Genomic DNA, 23,994 nt, shown 5'->3' with positions numbered 1-23,994 from the left:
GCATACAAAAAATGACAAATATGTATTTTTCAATAGGCTTTTTTTTATTATTGGGCCAAAATTTTATTATTTTTGTACAACTTACAAATTATATTTTTCAAAACAAAATTTCGTTAATTCGTAATGAATACATAGAAGTTCCCACGTAATTATTTTTGAAACTTTTAAATATGTTTTTCGATTTATTTTTTAAAAAGGAACCAAGGTGCCCGAGCACTACAACTTTGCGTCACGTCATACAAAGTCCACGTCGGCCCATCAGCATATGACGCAATATATAGATCTCTCCAGAGAGTAGTAGACGAGCCGGCAACTCCTCTTTGACCTCCTCTCTCGATTCGTCCATCGAGAGGAATCCCCATTCCCCACCCACCCACCGAGCCCTAACCCTAACCCCGGAGGCCGAAGATGCCGGCGACGGCGGGGCGCGTTCGCATGCCGGCGAACAACCGCGTGCACAGCAGCGCGGCGCTGCAGACGCACGGCATCTGGCAGAGCGCCATCGGCTACGACCCCTACGCCCCCGAGAACAACAAGCAGCAGCCCCCCTCTTCCTCCGTCTCCGCCAACGCCGCCGCCGCCGCAGCCAACGCCGCCGCCGAAGCCGCCGCGCCTCCGTCCTCTGACCCCGGCGCCTCCTCGGAGAACGCCTACACCAGCTTCCAGGGTCTCCTCGCGCTCGCCCGCGTCACCGGATCCAACTCCGACGAGACCCGGGGCGCCTGCAAGAAGTGCGGCCGTGTTGGCCATCTCACCTTCCAGTGCCGCAACTTCCTTTCTGTCAAGGAGCTTGCCATGGACGACGACGTCCAAGCCGGCATGTTGTCCGCCGCGCAGGCCAAGGCCAAGTTCGATGAGATCACGAAGAAAGCCTCTGGTGCCAGAGACGGTGACGAGGAGGCTTCTGACGAGGAAGATGAGGACGAGATTGACAGCGATTCCTCTGATTCTGATATTGATCCCGAGCTGGAGAAGATAATTGCTGAACGGGAGCGTGCCAAGAGCCGTGGAGGGAAGCGGTCAGGGGAGGAGGACAAGAAGGCAAGCCGCCATAGGACCAACAGCAGGGGAAGATCGAAGCACAGGAGGAGCAGGAAGAGTGACAGCGAGGATGATTCGGAGGAGGAGCGAACTAAGGACAAGAAGAAGAAAAGGCGGAAGAAGCACAAATCCTCCGATGAGGATAGCGTGAGTGACTCTGACAGGAAGAGGCACAGGAAGAGTAGGAAAGATAGGAAGAGGCGGAGGACCCACCGCCGGAAGGATGACTCATCAGATGATGATGAATCTGGAGGGGAAGGGAGGAGGCATCACCGCCACCACAAGAGGCGTCATCACCGGAGGGATGCATCTGGTAGTGACAGTGATGGCAGTGAGTCCCCACATGAAAGGAAGCGATCCAGCAAGCAGAAGAGCCACAAGAGGTCAGAGAGCCATGGATTGGGTAAGGATGAGCGACATTGTCCACAGGGGGCAAGCCGGTCTGGAGAGAAGAGCAGGGGCTAAAGAGGAACGCTGAAGCGGTAAATTGCACTCATCGATGTTTGCCACAGTGCTTGTCGTTTGTTATTTGTCTTCTCAAATGGTCGTTACATTTTAAGCATGATTCTTAATATGTGTAACATATTTTCGCATTACTGTTTGTCAGTGGCTGAACTATCCATGTATGCATAAATGGTGTTGCCGTCAAATCAGTAATTTGTGCATACTTAATAAGAAATCTTTCAAATATTATTACTCAGGCTTTTGTCATTTTTATCATTCTATGTAGTATTGCTGCTATTGCAAGGTAGCTTTAGCATACCACTAACTACAGTATTGCAGTAATAGAGCCTGTAAAGCAGGCAGTTATATCAAGATTGGCCTTGTATAAAGCTCTTCAGTGATCAGGTGGTAATACTCTATTGGGTGGGTTAACTTATGCTGGTTTATGCACAACTCAGATGTTTCTATGCTTGTATTACAGTTTCCCTGCAAATTCATGTGCCAGAGTCCTGTAGTAAAATTGCTACTGACACGTATATTTCATCAACATTTCTAAAAGTCTGATTTGATATCAGCTGATTTATTGTTCCAGACATGGTAGCTCTCTATATAATTGGTTTTCAGTTGATGATGATTATCTATGCTATGGTTTTGATTTAGCTGATTTGTACCAATTTCGTTGATGAAGCAGGATGATTTTTTAATGTCTAATTCTGAATCAACGTTGCATCGGGGGATGAATACATCTCTTACATGCCTTTGTGCATACATTAGGGTGAGTTGGAGGACCTGTTGCAACACACTTGCATGACAAGAATTTTTTCATTCGTAGGATTTGGTATTGTTGCGGGCTTGTGGCTACCAACATTAAACTGTGAATTCTCTTTTGCTATTAGTTTAAAATCTATTGAGGTGTTTTTCCTTGGTAGTGACTTTAGTCTGCAGTTTAACTTCACCAACGTCATGGTGGGATGTGATCTTTTTCCTGCAGATTGAGGGTTGAAGTATATTGGACTTGGCAGGTTCATTCTAGAGCAAAGCCTTCTTTTGCACCTCTAGTACTGTATGTTCTAATGAGTGAGCTTCAAAAGAAAAGAATAATAAGATGTGACGAGATGAAAACTCTTGAATACAGATCTGCTATCTTTGTTCTGTTGATTGCTGTTATAAATACTCCCTCTGTCCCAAAATAACTGTCTCAACTTTGTACTAGCTTTAGTACAAATTTGTACTAAGTATAAGACACTTATTTTGGGACGGAGGGAGTAATTGCTAAATATTACTCTATATATAATGTTACATAGATTCCCAATTATTTCTTTTGCATGTAGTTTTCTTCTCTGGGAGAATGATGGCAGATGGCAGAGCTGTTGTTACAAAAATGCTGAAAACATTCCTGCACCCGTTATCTGAAGTGCTGCTTTACTGTTTGATGAACAAAAGATACATTTCAAGCGAAGTGCGCCTGCACGGCTGGTTTAGTTGTTTAGATATCCCTTCGGCGTATATCCTAGGTTCTTCTCTCTTTCGGCATATCGAGTCAAGGGGGCTAACCGTGCATCAAAATTTTCAGTTAGTCAGGGTCTGAGATATGTCCTTTTGTTGGTAAATTTTATTGTGAACTTAAAATGACTAACTAATGTTTGAATCTAATGAAGTGTTTACCCTCCTTTCCAAACTACAAGGCATGTAGATGCTGTCTAAGTTGAAAATTTGAACGAGGTTACAACATATGTAATGCCAAATAATGATGACTCTGCTGATGTTTTTTTTTCTTACAAATGAATATACTGAACTTTTTTTTTTGAGAAGTACAAAAGAATATGCTGATGTTGGTTTGATTATCCAGAAAATGAACCCCAGGGCCCAATGGACCCGGCAAAGTTCCGGATGCCCTGTCCACAAACAGCGGCGTTGCTCAGTTTTCCCTTAAGAGCATCAACAATACACAAAAAAGTTGGATACTTTAAAGCAGTTTTAGATGTGAAGAAACTTGAAGAAACTGTTTTTAGAGCAGACAAAACACTGGATACCTATAATTTGACCTTCTTGTCTACTCAATAATTGCATACATATTCAAACAAACTATAACATGCTAATTAAGAGCGTGTTTGTTCCTCTGCATGGATTTTGACCCCCTTTACATGAATGGCCAAGTGGAGCCTGGTTGGGGTGATACAAACTTTGGTCGTTTGGTTACCAATAAAGTCCTAAGCTGCAGAACATCAGAAACACAAGCACGGTGCTAGTCGCAAGTATGTGCTCCTCAGATGTACCATGTTGTTGTTTGGTTACATGAGGCATGTGGTGTGATGACCCCTTCTTCGAGTGGTGAGGTTAACAACACACACACAGTCGTATAGACATAAAAGCAATAATACATAACAAAGATTAAACCGCATTGCTAAACAAGCATACGGATTACTGAAGTTGAAGTAGCACATACACATCATTGAAGTAGGAACAACAACATTAAACTGGATTCATATTAGTTCACCTCACACACGCTAAGAATCAATATTATAAAGCCTTCACTCATGGACAAATTGGCTTGTACCTCTGCGTAGGAACAATCAAAGACGAAAGCATGCCAGCTCAGGACCTTGAAGGACAAGAAGTAATTGATATGTGGCTGGTGAGCAATGGCAAAGCCTGGCCATCTTTGATCCATGATAACCGTTCCGTTAACACCATGAAGCATGAACTGCTAGTTGCATCCAGTGTTCGCCTCCAAAACAATATATCGCAGGATGGTGCTAACAGAGGACATCAGGATGAGAAGTAAATCCAACACACGTGCTTAGAGCACCTTGTAGTAGTGGGTTTGTGTTATTTTCCTCGTGGAAGTGCACAACCTTCGTGAGCCTCCCCCCGCCTCTTAGAGTCGTTGCCTTCTCTTACATCCTTCGATCAGCTAGTATCACCAGCATTGTAGAGGACCAACTTGCTGGGACAACTCTACAATGAAGAACATAGGCCGAACATGATACCACATTTCTAACATATTACACATGGACCAACGTGCATGTCGACGGCGATGTGCACTGAGTTGTGTGGGATCATAGAAATGTGCATGTCAATGGTGATGTACACTGAGTGGTATAGGATCGTAGCAATGTGCATGTCAATGATGATGGAAGGGGAGAACCAACCCTCATACCAACGATCACCCTAATACATGGACTCCACAACAATGAGTGATCAACACATTAAAGCAAAATCGACACCCTCCCATCTAACCCTTAACCCTAAATCAACACCTAAATTGAAGGACGCTGCTACGCAGCGCCCACGCACTGAGCGGGAGGGCCTCACGACCGGCCATTTTAGGCAAGCCTGCACGTACAGGGTGCCCCACGTCTAAAAGCAGAAAAGATTCCCCAGCCAAACGTTCGGTCCCCGCTCGTCCCCCTTCCCCCCTCCCTCCATGCACCCACCAACACAAATCAAGAAAAGAAAAAAAGACAGTCCGATCCAGGAGAAAAACCCTAACCTCCCTCCCCTCCAGCCGCCGCCGAACGCCATGGGCTAGCACAGGTGGAGATTCCTCTCAAACAATAAACACACAAGAACACATGGAGCAAAAAAGAGGGAAAATCCCACGCAAAAAACATTGTAGCTCGTTTTGCAACTCTTTGTTGCGTGTCAGGCTAAACTCTGCACAAAACGTTGGCAAGAAATTGTCCCAAGCTGGGCAGAATCTCCCCCAAGACAACACCAAAAGGTAACCGATCTGGGCAAAATCTGATTTAGTGGAATTCTCCCTTTGTACCTCTCCCTAGTTACTGCATGTGCTATGCATGTTTTGCCATGAGAGTTAGGATCAAAAACAACACTAAGATCTGCCTTTCCCAGGCTTGTTTCTTGCCCGCACCTCCTTCCTTCTGTACAAGATGGTAGTATTTGCTATTGTTTTGTTGTTGTCTTCTGCAAAAACAAAGAGAGACCTCATGTTAAAATTTTGGATCTTAAATAAAAATTGTAAAAACAATAACATGTAGCAAGTAAGTTTTCTGCAGGGCAACAAAAACTTATCATGCAGTCAAGGGGATAGAAAACATGTTTGAGAAACTAAAAAAAGTACTTGCTTACAAAACCAGGGAAGATTTGAAAACTAATAGTAGGCAACAATGGTAGAAAATGCCTGCATGCTGAATGATATATGTCTGCTGTTTCATTTTTGTTTGTTGTATGGTGCAAAAATGTAGAAAAAAATGATAGGCAAAAAAAATGTAGATAAAATGGCATCACTTATCTGCATGTTGTATTTGATTGCTATTTCATTTTACATTTGAAAACAAATGCTTGCAGGTATGATCCATTCTAATTTCTATATTACGAAAAATGTAGATGGCTAGGATTGATCTCAATGAGCTGCCTGATGATTTTGGTGATTGTGATGGCGGTCCACTGTTCTACACGCAAGCCCAACCTGACAAAGTGCCTATCTCTATTGAGGGGGTGGACGAGTCGCTGGAGTTAGGAACTTCTCCTAACCAAGATGTCATGGGTGTGCAATTCTGTGCTACTGCAGCTGCTACTGCCGTTGCAGTTGATGCTACGGGTACTGAATCTACAACTCATGCCCCTGCCTTGTTCAGCCCCGGTGCAGCTGTGCCTAGAAATGGTGGGGAAGGTGTACAAGTGGTGCTGCCTTGTTTGGATTTGATGAGAACGAGGTGCGGCCAAGCCCACAGGAACCTTATATTGACATGGAGTTTGACACACTTCAAGGTGCTAAGGCGCACTACAAAGCTTACTCTCTCAAAATTGGCTTCTCAATGAAAGCCAACACCTCTAGGAGGTCTGGATATACCAATGAGCTTGAGAAACAGACTTTTTGTTGCAACAAGTCAGAGAAGCCTAAAATCAATGATGATGCCTACACCCGTGTTTGAAAAACTAAGTTCAGACACCGAAGACCCTGGTGATTGGCAAGATGATGGCAGTAAGAAAGCACGTTGTTGCCCTTATAAATCTCCTAGTGAGCTTGTTAAGAAGAGGAGAAGAGAGTTTATTAAGCAAACCAACTATGCAGTGAAGATGACTGTCAAACTAACTGGTAACAAGTGGGTGGTCATTGGTGTTGTTCCTGACCATAATCACAAACTGACTCACAATCTATCTCTAACTAAGTATCTCCGCTGCCACAAGGGCATCCCGCCGGAGGAGGTTGAGTTCTTCAAAATATTGCATAGGTGCAATACGGAAACATGTCGGATGATGACTGTTATGTCTGAATTTTATGGGTAGACCTCTATTGTGTCGTACACCACGAAATCTGTAAGCAACATGAGAACTAGCCTTCACATTGGTGAGCCAAATGAGGGCGATTTGGCTGAGACAGTTGCCTATTTTGAGCAAAGGCAGGAAGAAGACCCTGGTTTCTTTTTTAAAGTGAAGAAAGATGGAATAGGCAGATTTGATAACTTGTTTTGGGTGGATGGGAGGGCTCGAGAGGCATACCTAAAAGCTTACAATGAGTGTATCTCTTTTGACGCAACCTACTTGACAAATATGTACAACATGCCATTTTCTCGGGATGAACATGCATGTGCAATCCTTTATGCTGGGGTGTGGCTTCTTGCGGCACGATCTTGAGACTAGTTTTGACTAGTTGTTTGCGGCCTTTCTTGAAGCAATGCCTGGTGTTGCCCCACTCAACATCATAACTGACCAGGACCAGGCGATCAAGAATTCAATAGCAAACATGTTTCTACACGCGCTTCACTGTAGTTGCCGCTGACATATCATTAAGAAAGCCCAAGAGAAGTTAGGTGATTTCTTGGCTAGGCATACTGAGCTGGCTAAAGAATTCAATGGGGTTATAGACTTGAGCATGACTCCTGAGGAGTTCGAGACAAGGTGGGCTGCTATGGTTGATACACATGGTATTGCTGGAGACAAACACTTTGATGATCTATATGCAATCAAGCACCTTTGGGTTCCTTGCTACTTCAGGAATTGTTTCTTCCCATTCCTCCAGTCGACTCAACGGAGTGAAGGCTTCAATGCTGTCCTAAAAAGGTATGTGAACCCACAGAATTCTGTGCTCAACTTTGTGAAGCAATATGAGAAGATAAACGACAAGATCTTGGTGAACGAAGGAGGTAATAACTACCGAACGGAAGAGCTGAAGCCAAGGCTTTGGTCCACGTTCCCAATTGAGAAGCAAGCTTTGCAAGTTTACACAAGGGATATATACTACATGGTTCAACATGAGTTTTCTATGATTGGCATGTACAACGTTAGGCATCAAGGCGGCAACATGTACTTGCTTGAGCCTAAGAGAATTTATGTCGAGGTTTATGGTCGTAGAACGTACGTGGTGTCAGCACTGGTTGAGCAGCGAGAGTATGGGTGTGACTATTGCAGGTTTTACAGGGATGGGCTGCTGTGCGTACACAACTTGAAAGTGTTCACCCATCTTGGCATTGATGAGATCCCTGAACGCTACATACTGCATAGATGGACCCAGAACGCATTTCTTACTAATTTGCCCCCTAATGTACAAGTCCTTGATCCCATGCCACAAGAGTCTCTGCAGCAAATAAGACATGTTTCCCTGAATACTATGTTGGGCAAAATATCTAAACTAGGAAGTATGTTCGATGCAGGAGTAGCTTTGTGCAGGTCCTATGGCCGCGCGTTGGAGACTGAACTGAACCAACTTTACAAATCAAGGAAGAAGAAGAAGAAGAAGACAACGGCACATGCCAAACCACCAGCCTCATCTGCCCCTACTGAAGCTTTTGTTGGGGAGTCTAGTGCAACTCCTTTGCGTAATCCTCTAAAGTCATCGACTAAAGGGAGGAAAAGAGACAAGAGGTACTACTCGGGCATTGAGTTGCACCCGAAGAACAAGATGAAGTGTGCGTACTACAAGGAGTTAGGGCATAATTGTGCCACTTGCACGTCCGGTCTGATCCGAAGTGGTCGAGTGGTTTAGCGAGCAAAAAAAGCACGAAAAAGAGAAGACAGGAAAATAGTATGGCTGCCAGAAAAGTACCCAGATTCAAATGTTTTTCATTTTGAGAAGGGCCATGTAATGATATCTAGACCATGTTATTTATGTTCTCTGCTACAAAAAAGTAGACTATGTATGGTCTGTGTAAAGAAAAACATGACATTGAGTTGCTTATCCTCTAGTTTGTAAAAAATGAATTTTACCTTGTTGATGTTGAGCATCTTTGCCCAGTTGACGTAGTTATTGTAGCTTTTTAACATTTTTGTCGTTAGGATCTTCCTCATACTGAGTATGTATTTTGGCCCATACTCCAAGACATGGGTGCCGTCCCAGAGTTCAAGATTATACGTCATGTAAATGCTACAGTCGGTCCTGAAAATGAAACCAAAAAAAGATCAGTCAGCTAGTTGTTCCGTCAGTGTGTTTCCATGTTGAACTACTAGTTTTACTGTAGGAAAAAAAGGTACTATAAAAAATGAAAACTCATATGATTTCAGAAAAATGAAAACTCATATAATTTCAGAAAAGGGGCCTCGGAAAACTAAATTTCTCTATACGGCAGGGTTGGTTGTCTAAAATTTCTATACAACTTGGTGGGGGTGGCGAGTAGTTTTTGGGCGACTTGGTCCACCGTTAGAGGCGACCTAGAGCCCCTGGTTATGCGAGTAGTTTTGGGCGACTTGGTCCACCGTGCGAGACCATCCTAGGCTTCTTGGGTAGGCGGGTAGTTTTGGGGCGACTTGGTCGCCCATTTGAGGCGATCCTAGGCCGCCTGGGGTAGGCGAGTAGTTTTTGGGCGACTTGGTCGCCCATTCGAGGCGATCCTAGGCTGCCTGGGTAGGCGGGTAGTTTTTGGGCGACTTGGTTGCTCGTTCGAGGCGATCCTAGGCCGCCTAGGGTAGGCGAGTAGTTTTTGGGCGACTTGGTCGCCCGTTCGAGGCGATCCTAGGCAGCCTGGATAGGGGAGTAGTTTTTGGGCGACTTGGTTGCCCGTTCGAGGTGATCCTAGGCAACCTGGGTAGGCGAGTAGTTTTTGGGCAACTTGGTCGCCCATTCGAGGCGATCCTAGGTCGCTTGGGTAGGCGAGTAGTTTTTGAGCAACTTTGTCGACCATTCGAGGCGATCCTAGGCTGCCTGGTAGGCGAGTAGTTTTTGGGCGACTTGGTCGCCCGTGCCAGGCGACCTAGGCCGTCTGTGTAGGCGAGTAGTTTTTGGGCGACTTTGTCACCGGTTCGAGGCGATCCTAGGCCGCGTGGTAGGTGAGTAGTTTTTCGGCGACTTTGTCGACCGTGCGAGACGATACTAGGACGCCTGGGTAGGTGAATAGTTTTTGGGCGACTTGGTCCACCATGCGAGGCGGCATAGGCGTCTCGGTAGGCGAGTAGTTTTGGGCGACTTGGTCCACCGTTCTAGGCGACCTAGGCCCCCTGGGTAGGCGAGTAGTCTTTGGGCGACTTGGTCCACTGCGTGAGCCGACCTAGGTCACCTAGGTAGGCGAGTAGTTTTTGGGCGACTTGGTCGACCGTCCGAGACGACCTAGGGCACCTAGGTAGGCGGGTAGTTTTTGGGTGACTTGGTCGACCATGCGAGGCGATCCTAGGCCACCTAGGTAGGCAGGTAGTTTTTGGGTGACTTGGTCGACCATGCGAGGTGATTCTAGGCTGCTTGGGTAGGATCGTAGTTTTTGGGCGACTTGGTCGCCTGTTTGAGGCGATCTTAGGCCCCTCGGTAGGCGGGTAGTTTTTGGGCGACTTGGTCCACCGTGCGAGGCGGCCTAAGTTACCTAGGTAGGCGAGTAGTTTTTGGGCGACTTGGTGGACCGTCCGAGGAGACCTAGGCCACCTAGGTAGGAGGGTAGTTTTTGGGGGACTTCGTCGACCGTGCGAGGCGACCCTAGGCTGCATGGGTAGGCGGTAGTTTTTGGGTGGCTAGATCGCCCGTTCGAGGCGATCCTAGGCCTGCTGGGTAGGCGAGTAGTTTTTGGGCGACTTGATCCATCGTTCGAGGCGATCCTAGGTCGCCTGGGTAGGCGGTTAGTTTTTGGGCGACTTGGTCGCCCGTTCGAGGCGATCCTAGGCCGCTTGGGTAGGCGGGTAGTTTTGGGGTGACTAGGTCGCCCGTTCGAGGCGATCTTAGGCCGCCTGGGTAGGCGAGTTGTTTTTGGGCGACTTGGTCGCCCATTGGAGGCCATCCTAGGCTGCGTGGGTAAGCGAGTAGTGTTTGGGTGACTTTGTCGACCGTGTGAGGCGATCCTAGGCGGCCTGGTGGCGAGTAGTTCTTGGGCGACTTGGTCCACCGTGCGAGGTGATACGTCTCCAACGTATCTATAATTTTTGATGGTTTCATGCTATTATCTTGTGAAACTTTGGATGTTTTGTATGCCTTTTATATCTTTTTGGGACTAACCTATTAACTTAGTGCCAAGTGCGAGTTCCTGTTTTTTTCCATGTTTTTTACCCCTTTCAGAGGAGGATTTTAAACGGAGTCCAAACGGAACGAAACTTTCAAAAAGATTTTTTCCGAAACAGAAGAAGATCGGGAAGCATGAGAATCAGGACAGGGGGCCAGCAGGGACCCCACAAGCCCCCTAGCCGCGGCTAGGGGGGCCCGCGCCTCCCAAGCTTGAGGGCTCCCTCGGCCACCTCTGCCCTAGGTCTTTCGCCTATATATTCCCTAAAATCCGAGAAAAAATCAGGAGATCATTGAAAGTACTTTTACGCCGCCGCAAGCTTTTGTCTCCGCAAGATCCCATCCGGGGCACGTTCTGGTGCCCTGCCAGAGGGGGAATTCGGATACAAAGGGCTTCTTCATCAACACCATGACCTCTCCGATGATGCGTGAGTAGTTCACCACAGACCTACGGGTCCATAGCTAGTATCTAGATGGCTTCTTCTCTCTCTTAGATCTTCAATACAAAGTTCTCCATGATCTTCATGGAGATCTATCCGATGTAATCTTCTTTTGCGGTGTGTTTGTCGAGATCCGATGAATTGTGGATTTATGATCTGATTATCTATGAACCTCATTTGAGTTTCTTCTGATCTCTCTTATGCATGATTTCATATCCTTGTAATTCTCTTCGAGTTGTGGGTTTTGTTTGGCCAACTAGATCTATGATTCTTGCAATGGGAGAAGTGCTTGGTTTTGGGTTCATACCATGCGGTGACCTCACCCAGTGACAGAAGGGGTAGCGAGGCACGCATCGTGTTGTTGCCATCAAGGGTAAAAAGATGGGGTTTTCATCATTGGTTTGAGTTTATCCCTCTACTTCATGTCATCTTGCTTAAGGCATTACTTTGTTCGTCATGAACTCAATACACTAGATGCATGCTGGATAGCGGTCGATGTGTGGAGTAATAGTAGTAGATGCAGAAAGTATTTGTCTACTTATCTCGGACATGATGCCTATATGTATGATCATTGCCTTAGATATCGTCATGACTTTGCGCGGTTCTATCAATTGCTCGACAGTAATTTTTTCACCCACCATAAAATTTGCTATTTTGAGAGAAGCCTCTAGTGAACACTATGGCCCCCGGGTCTACTTCACACCATATTTTCAGCCTTACTCTTTTACTTCGTTGCACTTTCCGCCTTCAGATCTCACTTTGCAATCAATCTTGAAGGGATTGACAACCCCTTTATAGCGTTGGGTGCAAGCTTGTTTGTGTTTGCGCAGGTACTCCGGACTTGACGAGATTCTCCTACTCGATTGATACCTCGGTTCTCAAACTGAGGGAAATACTTACTGCTCCTGTGCTGCACCACCCTTTCCTCTTCAAGGGAAAAATCAATGCAAGCCTAGCCTCTATAAACGTGTCAATCTCTGGCGCTGTTGTCTATTGCCGTAGCAGAAGAATTTCTGGTGCCGTTGCCGGGGAGGATCAAGTCAAGAACTCATCCAAGTGTAACGTTCATGGAAATCACGTTAGGAGAAGCCACGAAACTCCTAGACAATATCATGACGAACTACTCTCAGTGGCACACTGAAAGGTCACCTACTAGTAAGAAGGTACACACTATAGAGGAAATTAACTCGTTGAGTGCTAAGATGGATGAGTTAATGAATTTGGTTGCTATTAGAAGTGCTCCTTTAGAACCTAATGATATGCCCTTGTCTTCCTTGATTGATAGTAGCAACGCTAGCTTGGACGTTAATTTTGTTGGTAGGAATAATTTTGGCAACAACAATGCTTTTAGAGGAAACTATGTTCCTAGGCCTTTTCCTAGTAACTCCTCTAATAACTTTGGCAACTCCTACAACAATACTCATGGAAATTACAATAGATTACCCTCTGATCTAGAGAGTAATATCAAAGAGTTTATCAACTCGCAAAAGATTTTCAATGCGTCCGTAGAGGAAAAACTACTCAAAATTGACGATTTGGCTAAGAGCGTTGATAGAATGTCTAGTGATATTGATGCTTTGAAAGTTAGATGTTCTCCTCCCAAGATCAATATGGATGAAACTTTGAAAGCTATGCGTGTTTCCATGAGTGAGAGCAAAGAAAGAACCGCCCAAATTCATGCTAGACATGAATGGCTTAAAAAGGCGTGTTCTCGTGATAAGAATCACGAAGATCTTAAAGTGCTTGGTGTGACTCCCATTGAATCTTTGTTTTCTTGTGTCAAACCTAATGATGATGGGGCTGGATATGAATCCACTTTGGTTGAAAAACGCCCCAATGATTCAGAGTCCATCTATCTTGATGCTAAAAGCATTGAAAGTGGAGTAGCAAATATTAAAACTTTGAGTAGTAATGAAACTACTACTTTGGATTTCAAGGAATTCAATTATGATAGTTTCTCCTTGATTGAATGCATTTCCTTGATGCAATCCATGCTAAACTCTCCACACGCTTATAGCCAAAACAAGGCCTTTACCGATCATATCGTCGAAGCTATGATGAAATCTCTTGAAGAGAAACTTGAATTGGAAGTCTCTATCCCTAGAAAGCTTCATGATGAGTATGAACCTACTATCAAAATCAAAATAAAAAACTATGAATGTAATGCTTTGTGTGATTTCGGTGCTAGTGTTTCCGTGATTCCAAAGTCTTTATGTGATGTTCTGGGTTTTAATGAGATTGAAGAGTGTTCTCTTAATTTGCATCTTGTGGATTCTACTGTCAAGAAACCCATGGGAAGGATCAATGATGTTATTATTATTGCAAATAGGAACTATGTACCCGTGGATTTCATTGTTCTTGACATTTATTGCAATCCTACATGCCCTATTATTCTTGGTAGACCTTTCCTAAGGACTATCGGTTATCATCGATATGAAGGAAGGGAATATTAGATTTCAATTTCCTTTAAAGAAGGGCATGGAGAACTTTCCTAGAAAGAAAATAAGATTGCCTTATGAATCCATGATGAGGGCTACCTATGATTTGAGCACCAAAGACGACGATACGTGATTCTACCGCCTTATGCCTAGCTAAGGGCGTTAAACAATGGCGCTTGTTGGGAGGCAACCCAATGAATTTATTTCTTTTTCTTTCTGTTTTGTTGCATCCACACTATCATAATTAAATTATTATTGTGTCTTTTGTGTTTCTTTTTTGTGTTTGAGCCAAGAAAAACCTTTATGACTGGTCTTGGTGATGGTTGTTTGATCTTGCTGGAAAAAGAGAAAAACTTTTCGCTCACGAGATGATTTTTCATTTTTATTCAGAAAGAGCTTTTGAGTTGATTATTTTTTATGCTGGTTGATATGCCTTTTGCCCACGCAGTCGTAAGTTTTCAGAATTTTTTAGGTACCAGAAGTATACGAAGTATACAGATTGCTACAGACTGGTCTGTTTTTGACAGATTCTGTTTTTGTTGAGTTGGTTGCTGATACGTCCATTTTGCATCATGCTTTCATGTTGATATTTATCGCTTTATGGATTGTTATTATACTTTGTGGTACCATACTTATGCCTTTTATCTCTTATTTTGCAAGGTTTATTTGAAGAGGGAGAATACCGGCAGGTGGAATTATGGACTGGAAAAGGAGCAAGTCTGAGTCCTCTATTCTGCGCAACTCCAAATGCCCTGAAAATCAACGTGGAATGTTTTGGGAATATATAAAAAATACAGGGCGAAAGAAGTTCCAGAGGGGAGCTGCCACGGGCCCACAAGCCTGGTGGCCGCGGCTACAGGGCTTGTGGGCACCTTGGTGGCCCACTGGCCCCCCTATTCTGCTATATGAAGGGTTTCGTCCGGAAAAAAAATCAGGGCGGAGCTTTTTCGTGGATTCTCCGCCGCCATGAGGCGGAACTTGAGCAGAACCAAACTAGAGCTCCGGCAGGACGATCCTGCTGGGGAAACGTCCCTCCCGGAGGGGGAAATCGTCGCCATCGTCATCACCAACACTCCTCTCGTCAGAGGGGAGTCATCTCCATCAACATCTTCATCAACACCATCTCATCTCCAAACCCTAGTTCATCACTTGTAACCAATCTCCATCTCGCGACTCCGATTGGTACTTGTAAGGTTGCTAGTAGTGTTGATTACTCTTTGTAGTTGATGCTAGTTGGATTACTTGGTGGAAGAGTTTATGTTCAGATCCTTGATGCTACTCATTACCTCTCTGATCATGATTATGATTATGTTTGTGATTAGTTACTTTTGTTCCTAAGGACATGGGATAAGTCTTGCTATTAATAGTCATGTGAATTTGGTATTTGTTCGGCATTTTGACATGTTGTATTTTGTCTTTTCCTCTAGTGATGTTATGTGAATGTCGACTACATAACACTTCACCATATTTGGGCCTAGACGAAGGCATTGGGGAGTAGTAAGTAGATGATGGGTTGCTAGAGTGACAGAAGCTTAAAGCCCAGTCTATGCGTTGCTTCGTAAGGGGCTGATTTGGATCCACTAGTTTAATGCTATGGTTAGACGTTGTCTTAATTCTTCTTTCGTAGTTGCGGATGCTTGCGAGAGGGGTTAATCATAAGTGGGATGCTTGTGCAAGTAAGGGCAGTACCCAAGCGCCGGTCCACCCACATATCAAACTATCAAAGTAACGAACGCGAATCATATGAACATGATGAAACTAGCATGACAGAAATTCCCGTGTGTCCTCGTGAGCGTTTTCCCCCTATAAGATTTTGTTCAGGCTTGTCACTTGCTACAAACTGGATTGGGCCACTTTGCTGCACCGTTGCTATTACTTGTTACTTGTTACCTTTCACCTGCTATGTTTCACCTCACTACACCATCACTTGTTACCGCTACTTTCAGTGCTTGCAGTTATTACCTTGCTGAAAACCGTTTATCAGAGCTTTCTGTTCCTCGTTGGGTTCGACACTCTTACTTATCGAAAGGACTACGATTGATACCCTATACTTGTGGGTCATCAAGACTCTTTTCTTGTGCCATCGCCGGGGAGTGAAGCGCCTTTGGTAAGTGGAATTTGGTAAGAAAACATTTATATACTGTGCTGAAATTTATTGTCACTTGTCACTATGGAAACTGTTCCTTTGAGGAATTTGTTCGTGGTATTTTCACCACAAACGGAAGCACGAGGAGTTTCTCCTCAACCTACGGTACCTACTGAAAATATCTTTTATGAAATTCCTTCGGGTATGCTTGAGAAACTGCTCGCTAATCCTTTTACAGGAGATGGATCATCACATCCAGACTTGCATCTAATCTATGTAGATGAAGTTTGTGGTTTATTTAAGCTCGCAGGTTTGCCCGAGGATGAGGTAAAGAAGAAAGTCTTTCCTTTATCTTTGAAGGATAAGGCGTTGACATGGTATAGGCTATGTGATGATACTGGATCATGGGACTACAATCGGTTGAAATTGGAAATTCATCAAAAGTTTTATCCTATGCATTTAGTACGTCATGATTGGAATTATATTTATAACTTTTGGGATCGTGACAGGGAAAGCATAGCTCAAGCTTGGGGGAGGCTTAAATCAATGCTATATTCATGCCCCAATCATGAGCTCTCGAGAGAAATTATCACTCAAAACTTTTATGCTCAGCTTTCTCATGAAGATCGTACCATGCTTGACACTTCTTGTACCGGTTCTTTTATGAAGAAGGATATTGACCACAAGTGGAATTTATTGGAAAGAATCAAACGTAACTCTGAAGATTGGGAGCTTGAAGAAGGTAAGGAGTCAGGTATGAATTTCCAGTTTGATTGCGTTAAATCTTTTGTTGAAACAAACACTTCTAGAGATTTTAGCGCTAAGTATGGACTTGACTCTGAGATAGTAGCTTCTCTATGTGAATCTTTTGCTGATCATATTGATCTTCCCAAAGAGAAGTGGTTTAAGTATCATCCTCGTGTAGAAGTCAACATAGTTAAACCCAATCTAGTTGAAGAGAAAGTCATTGCCTATAATGATCCTATTGTTCCTTGTGCCTACACTGAGAAACCACCTTACCCTGCTAGGAAAAATGATTATTCTAAAGCTCCAACTGTGATACGTAGGGGTTACATTAGACCACTTGCATCCCCTGAGGAAATTAGAGTTGAACCTAGTGTTGCTATTATCAAAGATCTCTTAGCCGAAGACATAGACGGGCATGTTATCAAATTCTGCGAGGACTCCGCTAGAATTGCTAAACCTCACGTGAAAGACAAATACAGACATGTAGTTGGCCTGCTCGTTGTTTCTGTCAAGATAGGATATCACTGTTATCATGGTTTATGTGATATGGGTGCTAGTGTTAGTGCAATACCCCGGTCCCTTTATGATGAAATCAAAGATGAGATTGCACCTGTTGAGTTAGAACCTATTGATGTCACTATTACGCTAGCTAATAGAGACACTATCTGCCCTGTGGGAATTGTGAGAGACGTAGAAGTCTTGTGTGGTAAGACGAAGTATCCTACTAATTTCCTCGTCCTTGCTACTGCACAAGATAGCTTTTGTGACATCATATTTGGTAGACCCTTTCTCAACACTGTCAATGCTCATATTGATTGCATTAAACAGACTGTCACTGTTAGTTTCGAGGGTGTGTCTCATGAATTTTAACTTCTCCAAGTTTGGAAGACAACCCCATGAAAAAGAGTCGTTTGGTACGGATGAAATCATTGCTCTTGCCTCTATTGCCATACCTCCTACGGATCCTTTAGAGCAATATCTGCTTGAGCATGAAAATGATATGCATATTGATGAAAGAGATGAGATAGATAAAATTGTTTTAGAACAATATCCTATTCTTAAGAATAATCTGCCTGTTGAACTGCTTGGGGATCCTCCCCCGCCAAAGGGTGATCCTGTGTTCGAGCTAAAACATTTACCAGATACACTTAAGTATGCCTATCTTGATGAGAAGGAGATATATCCTATTATTATTAGTGCTCACCTCTCGAATCACGAAGAGAAGAATTTACTAAAAACTCTAAGGAAGCACCGTGCTGCTATTGGATATACTCTTGATGATCTTAAGGGTATTAGTCCCACTTTATGTCAGGACAAGATTAAAACCGATCCTGATTCTAAGCCAGTTGCTGATCATCAACGGAGATTAAATCCTAGGATGAAAGAGGTCGTGAGAAAAGAAATATTAAAGCTTCTGGAAGCAGGAATCATTTATCCTGTTGCTCATAGTGATTGGGTAAGTCCAGTACATTGCGTACCCAAGAAGGGAGGTATCACCGTCGTTCCTAATGATAAGAATGAACTAATCCCACAGAGGATTATTACTTTCTATAGGATGGTGATAGACTTCCGGAAACTGAACAAGGCAACCAGGAAAGACCATTATCCGTTGCTGTTTATCGACCAAATGCTAGAAAAGCTATCTAAACACACACACTTCTGCTTTCTAGACGGTTATTCAGGTTTCTCGCAAATACCAGTTGCACAATCTGATCAGGAGAAAACCACTTTCACCTGCCCCTTCAGTACCTTTGTTTATAGACGTATGCCTTTTGGCTTATGCAATGCACCTGCCACCTTTCAAAGATGTATGATGGCAATATTCTCTGACTTCTGTGAAAAGATTGTTGAGGTTTTCATGGATGATTTCTCCGTTTACGGTTCTTCCTTTGACGATTGCCTCAGCAACCTTGATCGAGTCTTACAGAGATGCAAAGATACCAACCTCGTCTTGAACTGGGAGAAGTTCCACTTCATGGTTAATGAAGGCATCGTCTTAGGACACAAAATCTCTGAGAAAGGCATTGAAGTTGATAAGGCTAAGGTTGATGCAATTGAGAAAATGCCTTGCCCCACAGATATCAGAGGTATACGAAGTTTCCTAGGTCATGCTGGTTTCTATAGAAGGTTCATTAAAGACTTCTCTAAGATTTCTAGGCCTCTTACCAACCTCTTGCAGAAGGATGTTCCTTTTGTTTTTGATGAGGATTGTGAGGAAGCTTTCAAAATACTTAAGAAGGCCTTGATAACCGCACCTATTGTTCAACCACCTTATTGGAACTTGCCCTTTGAAATCATGTGCGATGCTAGTGATTACGCTGTTGGTGATGTTCTAGGACAAAGAGTTGACAAGAAGTTGAATGTTATTCACTATGCTAGTAAAACTCTAGACAGTGCCCAGAGAAACTATGCCACTACGGAGAAGGAATTTTTAGCAGTCGTGTTTGCATGTGAAAAGTTCAGATCTTATATAGTTCACTCCAAAGTTACTATTCACTCTGATCATGCTGCTATTAAGTACCTTATGGAGAAGAAGGACGCTAAACCTAGGCTAATAAGATGGGTTCTCCTGCTACAGGAATTTGATTTGCACGTCGTTGACCGAAAGGGTGCTGATAACCCTGTAGCAGATAACTTGTCTAGGCTAGAGAATGTCCTTGATGACCCACGACCTATTGATGACAGCTTTCCTGATGAGCAATTGAATGTCATCCGTACTTCACGTAGTGCACCGTGGTATGCTGATTACGCAAACTATATCGTAGCCAAATACATACCACCCAGTTTCACCTACCAGCAAAAGAAGAAATTCTTCTTTGATTTGAGACACTACTTTTGGGATGATACTCACCTTTATAAGGAAGGAGCAGATGGTGTTATTAGACATTGTGTGCCTAAACATGAACTGGGACAGATCCTGTGGAAGTGTCATTCTGAAGCCTACGGAGGACACCATGCTGGAGATAGAACTGCTCATAAGGTATTGCAATCAGGTTTCTATTGGCTCACTCTCTTCAAGGATGCCCGTAAGTTTGTCTTGTCTTGTGACGAATGCCAAAGAATAGGGAACATCAGTAAATGTCAGGAAATGCCTATAAACTATTCACTTGTCATTGAACCATTTGATGTCTGGGCTTTGATTATATGGGACCCTTCCCGAGTTCCAATGGGTATACTCACATCTTAGTTGCTGTTGATTACGTCACTAAGTGGGTAGAAGCTATCCCCACAAGAAATGCTGATCACCACACCTCTATTAAGATGCTTAAAGAAGTCATTTTCCCAAGATTTGGAGTCCCTAGATATGTGATGACTGATGGCGGTTCACACTTCATTCATGGTGTTTTCCGCAAGATGCTCGCTAAGTATGATGTCAACCATAGAGTTGCATCTCCTTATCATCCTTAGTCTAGTGGTGAAGTGGAGTTGAGTAATAGGGAGATCAAATTGATCTTACAAAAGACTGTCAATAGATCTCGAAAGAATTGGTCTAGCAAACTTGACGATGCACTATGGGCTTATAGGACTGCTTATAAGAATCCCATGGGCATGTCGCCGTATAAAATGGTTTATGGTAAGGCCTGTCATTTACCTCTTGAGCTAGAACACAAAGCTTATTGGGCAATCAAAGAGCCTAACTTCGATTTCAAACTTGCCGGTGAGAAGCGGTTGTTTGATATCAGCTCATTAGATGAATGGAGGGCCCAGGCATATGAGAATGCCAAGTTGTTCAAGCAAAAGGTTAAGAGATGGCACGATAAAAGAATACAAAAACGTGAGTTCAATGTAGGCGATTATGTCCATCTATACAATTCTCGCTTAAGATTCTTCGCAGGCAAGCTTCTCTCTAAATGGGAAGGTCCCTTCGTTGTCGAGGAAGTATATCGTTCCGGTGCCATCAAAATCAATAACATGGAAGGTAATTTTCCGAGAGTGGTAAATGGGCAAAGAATCAAGCATTATATCTCTGGTACTCCCATAAATGTTGAGACCAATATCATCAATATCATAACTCCAGAGGAGTACATAAGGGATGTTTATCAGCCTGTTTCAGACTCTGAAAACGAAGAGGTATGTGTTTCAGTAAGTAATTGGACTCCAAAACTTTTCCAGTAGGAAATTTTCTCCGTTTTGGAATTTATGGGAAAATAGAAAAATAAGAAGTAGTCCGGAGAGCGCACGAGGCGGCCACAAGCTTGGTAGCCGCGGCCTCCCCCTGGCCGCGGCTACAGGGCTTGTGGGCACCTCGTGTGCCTCCCGGACTCCGTCTTCTTGCGGAGCACTCCTTCTGGTCCAGAAAAAATCATTATATATACGCCCGAGGGTTTTGATCTCCGTGTCGCGCAGTTTTCCCCTGTTTTCGTTTCGAGCCTGTTGTCTGCCGCAGATTTAGAGCAAAGATGTCTCAGGAATCTGTTGGGGAGAATAATTTCCCTCAAGTTCACGAAGAAGTAGATGTTGATCTGAAAATAGTAGAAGTCACGGAAGACAGGGACAAAGCTAAGGAGAAAACCAAAGCTAGGGAGGAAGTTCAACCTATGTTCAACATTGAAGACACTGAAGGAGTGCATTTTCTCCAACCCTTCCTCCACATGCTGTCTCCATCCTTGATTGAACTCTTGAGGTTTTGTGAAACAACTCGTGCTCGCAATATTTCCATTTCTCGTGAAGTTGTTTTGCTGGAGAATCATGTCGCAGATCTCCAAGGTATAAATCAAAGATTGATAGCTCTCTTGGAATCAAAGGCAAAGACTCCACCACCATCACCACCAAAGGAAGACAACTAAGCATTGGTATGGGCAACTCCCTTGGCTTGTGCCAAGCTTGGGGGAGTTTCCCTCGTATAACCTTTATATCTTTTGCTTTTACCTTTGTTTTAGTTCTTTCTTTTTCAGTTTTTACTTTCTTCTCTTAGTGGAATAAGTCTTTAGTGTTTAGTTTGAGTCTTTTGCCTTGTGTCTCCCCCGATGTTTTCGAGCTTGCGAGCTATATAATAAAGAGTATCTTAGTCAAGGGCTTTGTTTGTGTCGTGATCAAAAGTATGAAAAGAACGATAGCATGAAAGATCATGAGATAATCTTATGGAAAGTGATAGCTTCACATATAACAAGTATGATGATAGAAACTTGTTGAGAATAGACCAACATAGACCCCAGTCATTGTTGCAATTAATAAGAAGTAATAAGGAAAGAGAGGTTCACATATAAATATATCATCTTAGACACTTTTTACAATTATGAGCACTCACCAAACTATTACATGCTTAGAAGTAGATGTTGGACAAGGAAGACAACATAATGAATTGTGTTTGCTTGATTCCAAACAATGTTATATGTTTAGAGATCCCTTAGCATGTGACGATTGCTTCCACCTCATATTAGCCAAAACTTCCGTACTAAGTAGAAATACTACTTGTGCATCCATAAACCTTCAACCCAGTTTTGCCATGAGAGTCCACCATACCTACCTATGGATTGAATAGGACCCCTCAAGTAAGTTGTCATCGGTGCAAGCAATAAAAATTTCTCTCTAATATGTATGATTTATTAGTGTGTGGAAAATAAGCTTTGTACGAACCTGTGATGAGGAAGACATAAAAGCGACATACTGCATAATAAAGTTCTTTATCACAGGGGGCAATATAAAGTGACGTTCCTTTACACTAAGAGGTCGTATATCCAAACCTTAAAAGCGCATGACAACCTCTGCTTCCCTCTGCGAAGGGCCTATCTTGTACCTTTACTTTTGTCCTTGTGAAAGTCATGGTGATCAACACCAATTCCCTATTCCGTATTCATCTTGGTGAACGTCATATGCTAGGGAAAGATCTATATTCATATATCAACTTGCAGATGAGTACTTATGCTTTATTATTGTTGACTTTGCCCTTGAGGTAAATGGTTGGGAGGCAAAATTATAAGCCCCTATATTTCTCTGTGTCCAACTGAAACTTTGATACCATGAGTACCACGTGAGTTGTAACAATTGTGGAAAACAAAAGAGATGATTGAGTATGTGGATTTACTTTACAAGCTCTTACTTGGCTCTTTCTGATGTTATGATAAATTGCAATTGCTTCGTTGACTATGGACTGTTTTTGGCTACTTCTCGGTAAGGTTTTTGTTTCATACTTTGCTTTGTGAAGGAATTGTTACTTTCCCATAAGAATCTTTATGATGTATTGCTGTTCTATGTGTGATCATGATGCCCTCATGTCCGTATTATGTTTTATCGACACCTTCCTCCCTAAACATGTGGACATGTTTATGGATCTTGGTTTTCGCTTGAGGACAAGAGAAGTCTAAGCTTGGGGAGTTGATACGTCCATTTTGCATCATGCTTTCATGTTGATATTTATCGCTTTATGGACTGTTATTATACTTTGTGGTACCATACTTATGCCTTTTCTCTCTTATTTTGCAAGGTTTATTTGAAGAGGGAGAATACCGACAGCTAGAATTCTAGACTGGAAAAGGAGCAAGTCTGAGTCCTCTATTCTGCGCAACTCCAAATGCCCTGAAAATCAACGTGGAATTTTTTGGGAATATATAAAAAATACTGGGCGAAAGAAGTGCCAGAGGGGAGCTAGCAGGGGCCCACAAGCGTGGTGGCCGCGGCCTGCCCCCTGGTCGCGGCTACAGGGCTTGTGGGCACCCTGGTGGCCCACTGCCCCCCTCTTCTGCTATATGAAGGGTTTCGTCCGGAAAAAAATCAGGGCGGAGCTTTTTTGTGGATTCTCCACCGCCACGAGGCGGAACTTGAGCATGACCAATCTAGAGCTCCGGCACGACGATCCTGCCGGGGAAACTTCCCTCCTGGAGGGGGAAATCGTCGCCATCGTCATCACCAACACTCCTCTCGTCGGAGGGGAGTCATCTCCATCAACATCTTCATCAGCACCATCTCATCTCCAAACCCTAGTTCATCACTTGTAACCAATCTCCGTCTCCCGACTCCGATTGGTACTTGTAAGGTTGCTAGTAGTGTTGATTACTCTTTGTAGTTGATGCTAGTTGGATTACTTGGTGGAACAGTTTATGTTCAGATCCTTGATGCTACTCATTACCTCTCTGATCATGATTATGATTATGCTTTGTGAGTAATTACTTTTGTTCCTAAGGACATGGGATAAGTATTGCTATTAATAGTCATGTGAATTTGGTATTCGTTCGGTATTTTGATATGCTGTATGTTGTCTTTTCCTCTAGTGGTGTTATGTGAATATCGACTACATAACACTTCACCATATTTGGTCCTAGAGGAAGGCATTGGGGAGTAGTAAGTAGATGATGGGTTGCTAGAGTGACAGAAGCTTAAACCCCAGTCTATGCGTTGCTTCGTAAGGGGCTGATTTGGATCCACTAGTTTAATGCTATGGTTAGACGTTGTCTTAATTCTTCTTTCGTAGTTTCGGATTCTTGC

The 23,994-nt window shown here is 43.5% G+C and overlaps 1 protein-coding gene across 1 annotated transcript; it reads left to right on the top strand.

The window, feature by feature from the left end:
- The first annotated feature begins 308 nt into the window (after positions 1–308).
- Positions 309–1,734, top strand: LOC123395314 (CAX-interacting protein 4). Its single transcript, XM_045090298.1, has one exon. It carries the CDS (start codon positions 409–411, stop codon positions 1,504–1,506), a length of 1,098 nt encoding a protein of 365 aa, XP_044946233.1. The 5' UTR covers positions 309–408; the 3' UTR covers positions 1,507–1,734.
- The last annotated feature ends 22,260 nt before the right edge of the window (positions 1,735–23,994 follow it).

The sequence above is a fragment of the Hordeum vulgare genome, chromosome 5H (assembly GCF_904849725.1).
Source record: "Hordeum vulgare subsp. vulgare chromosome 5H, MorexV3_pseudomolecules_assembly, whole genome shotgun sequence".
Lineage (NCBI taxonomy): Eukaryota > Viridiplantae > Streptophyta > Magnoliopsida > Poales > Poaceae > Hordeum > Hordeum vulgare.
This window is presented reverse-complemented; position numbering and strand designations above follow the sequence as displayed.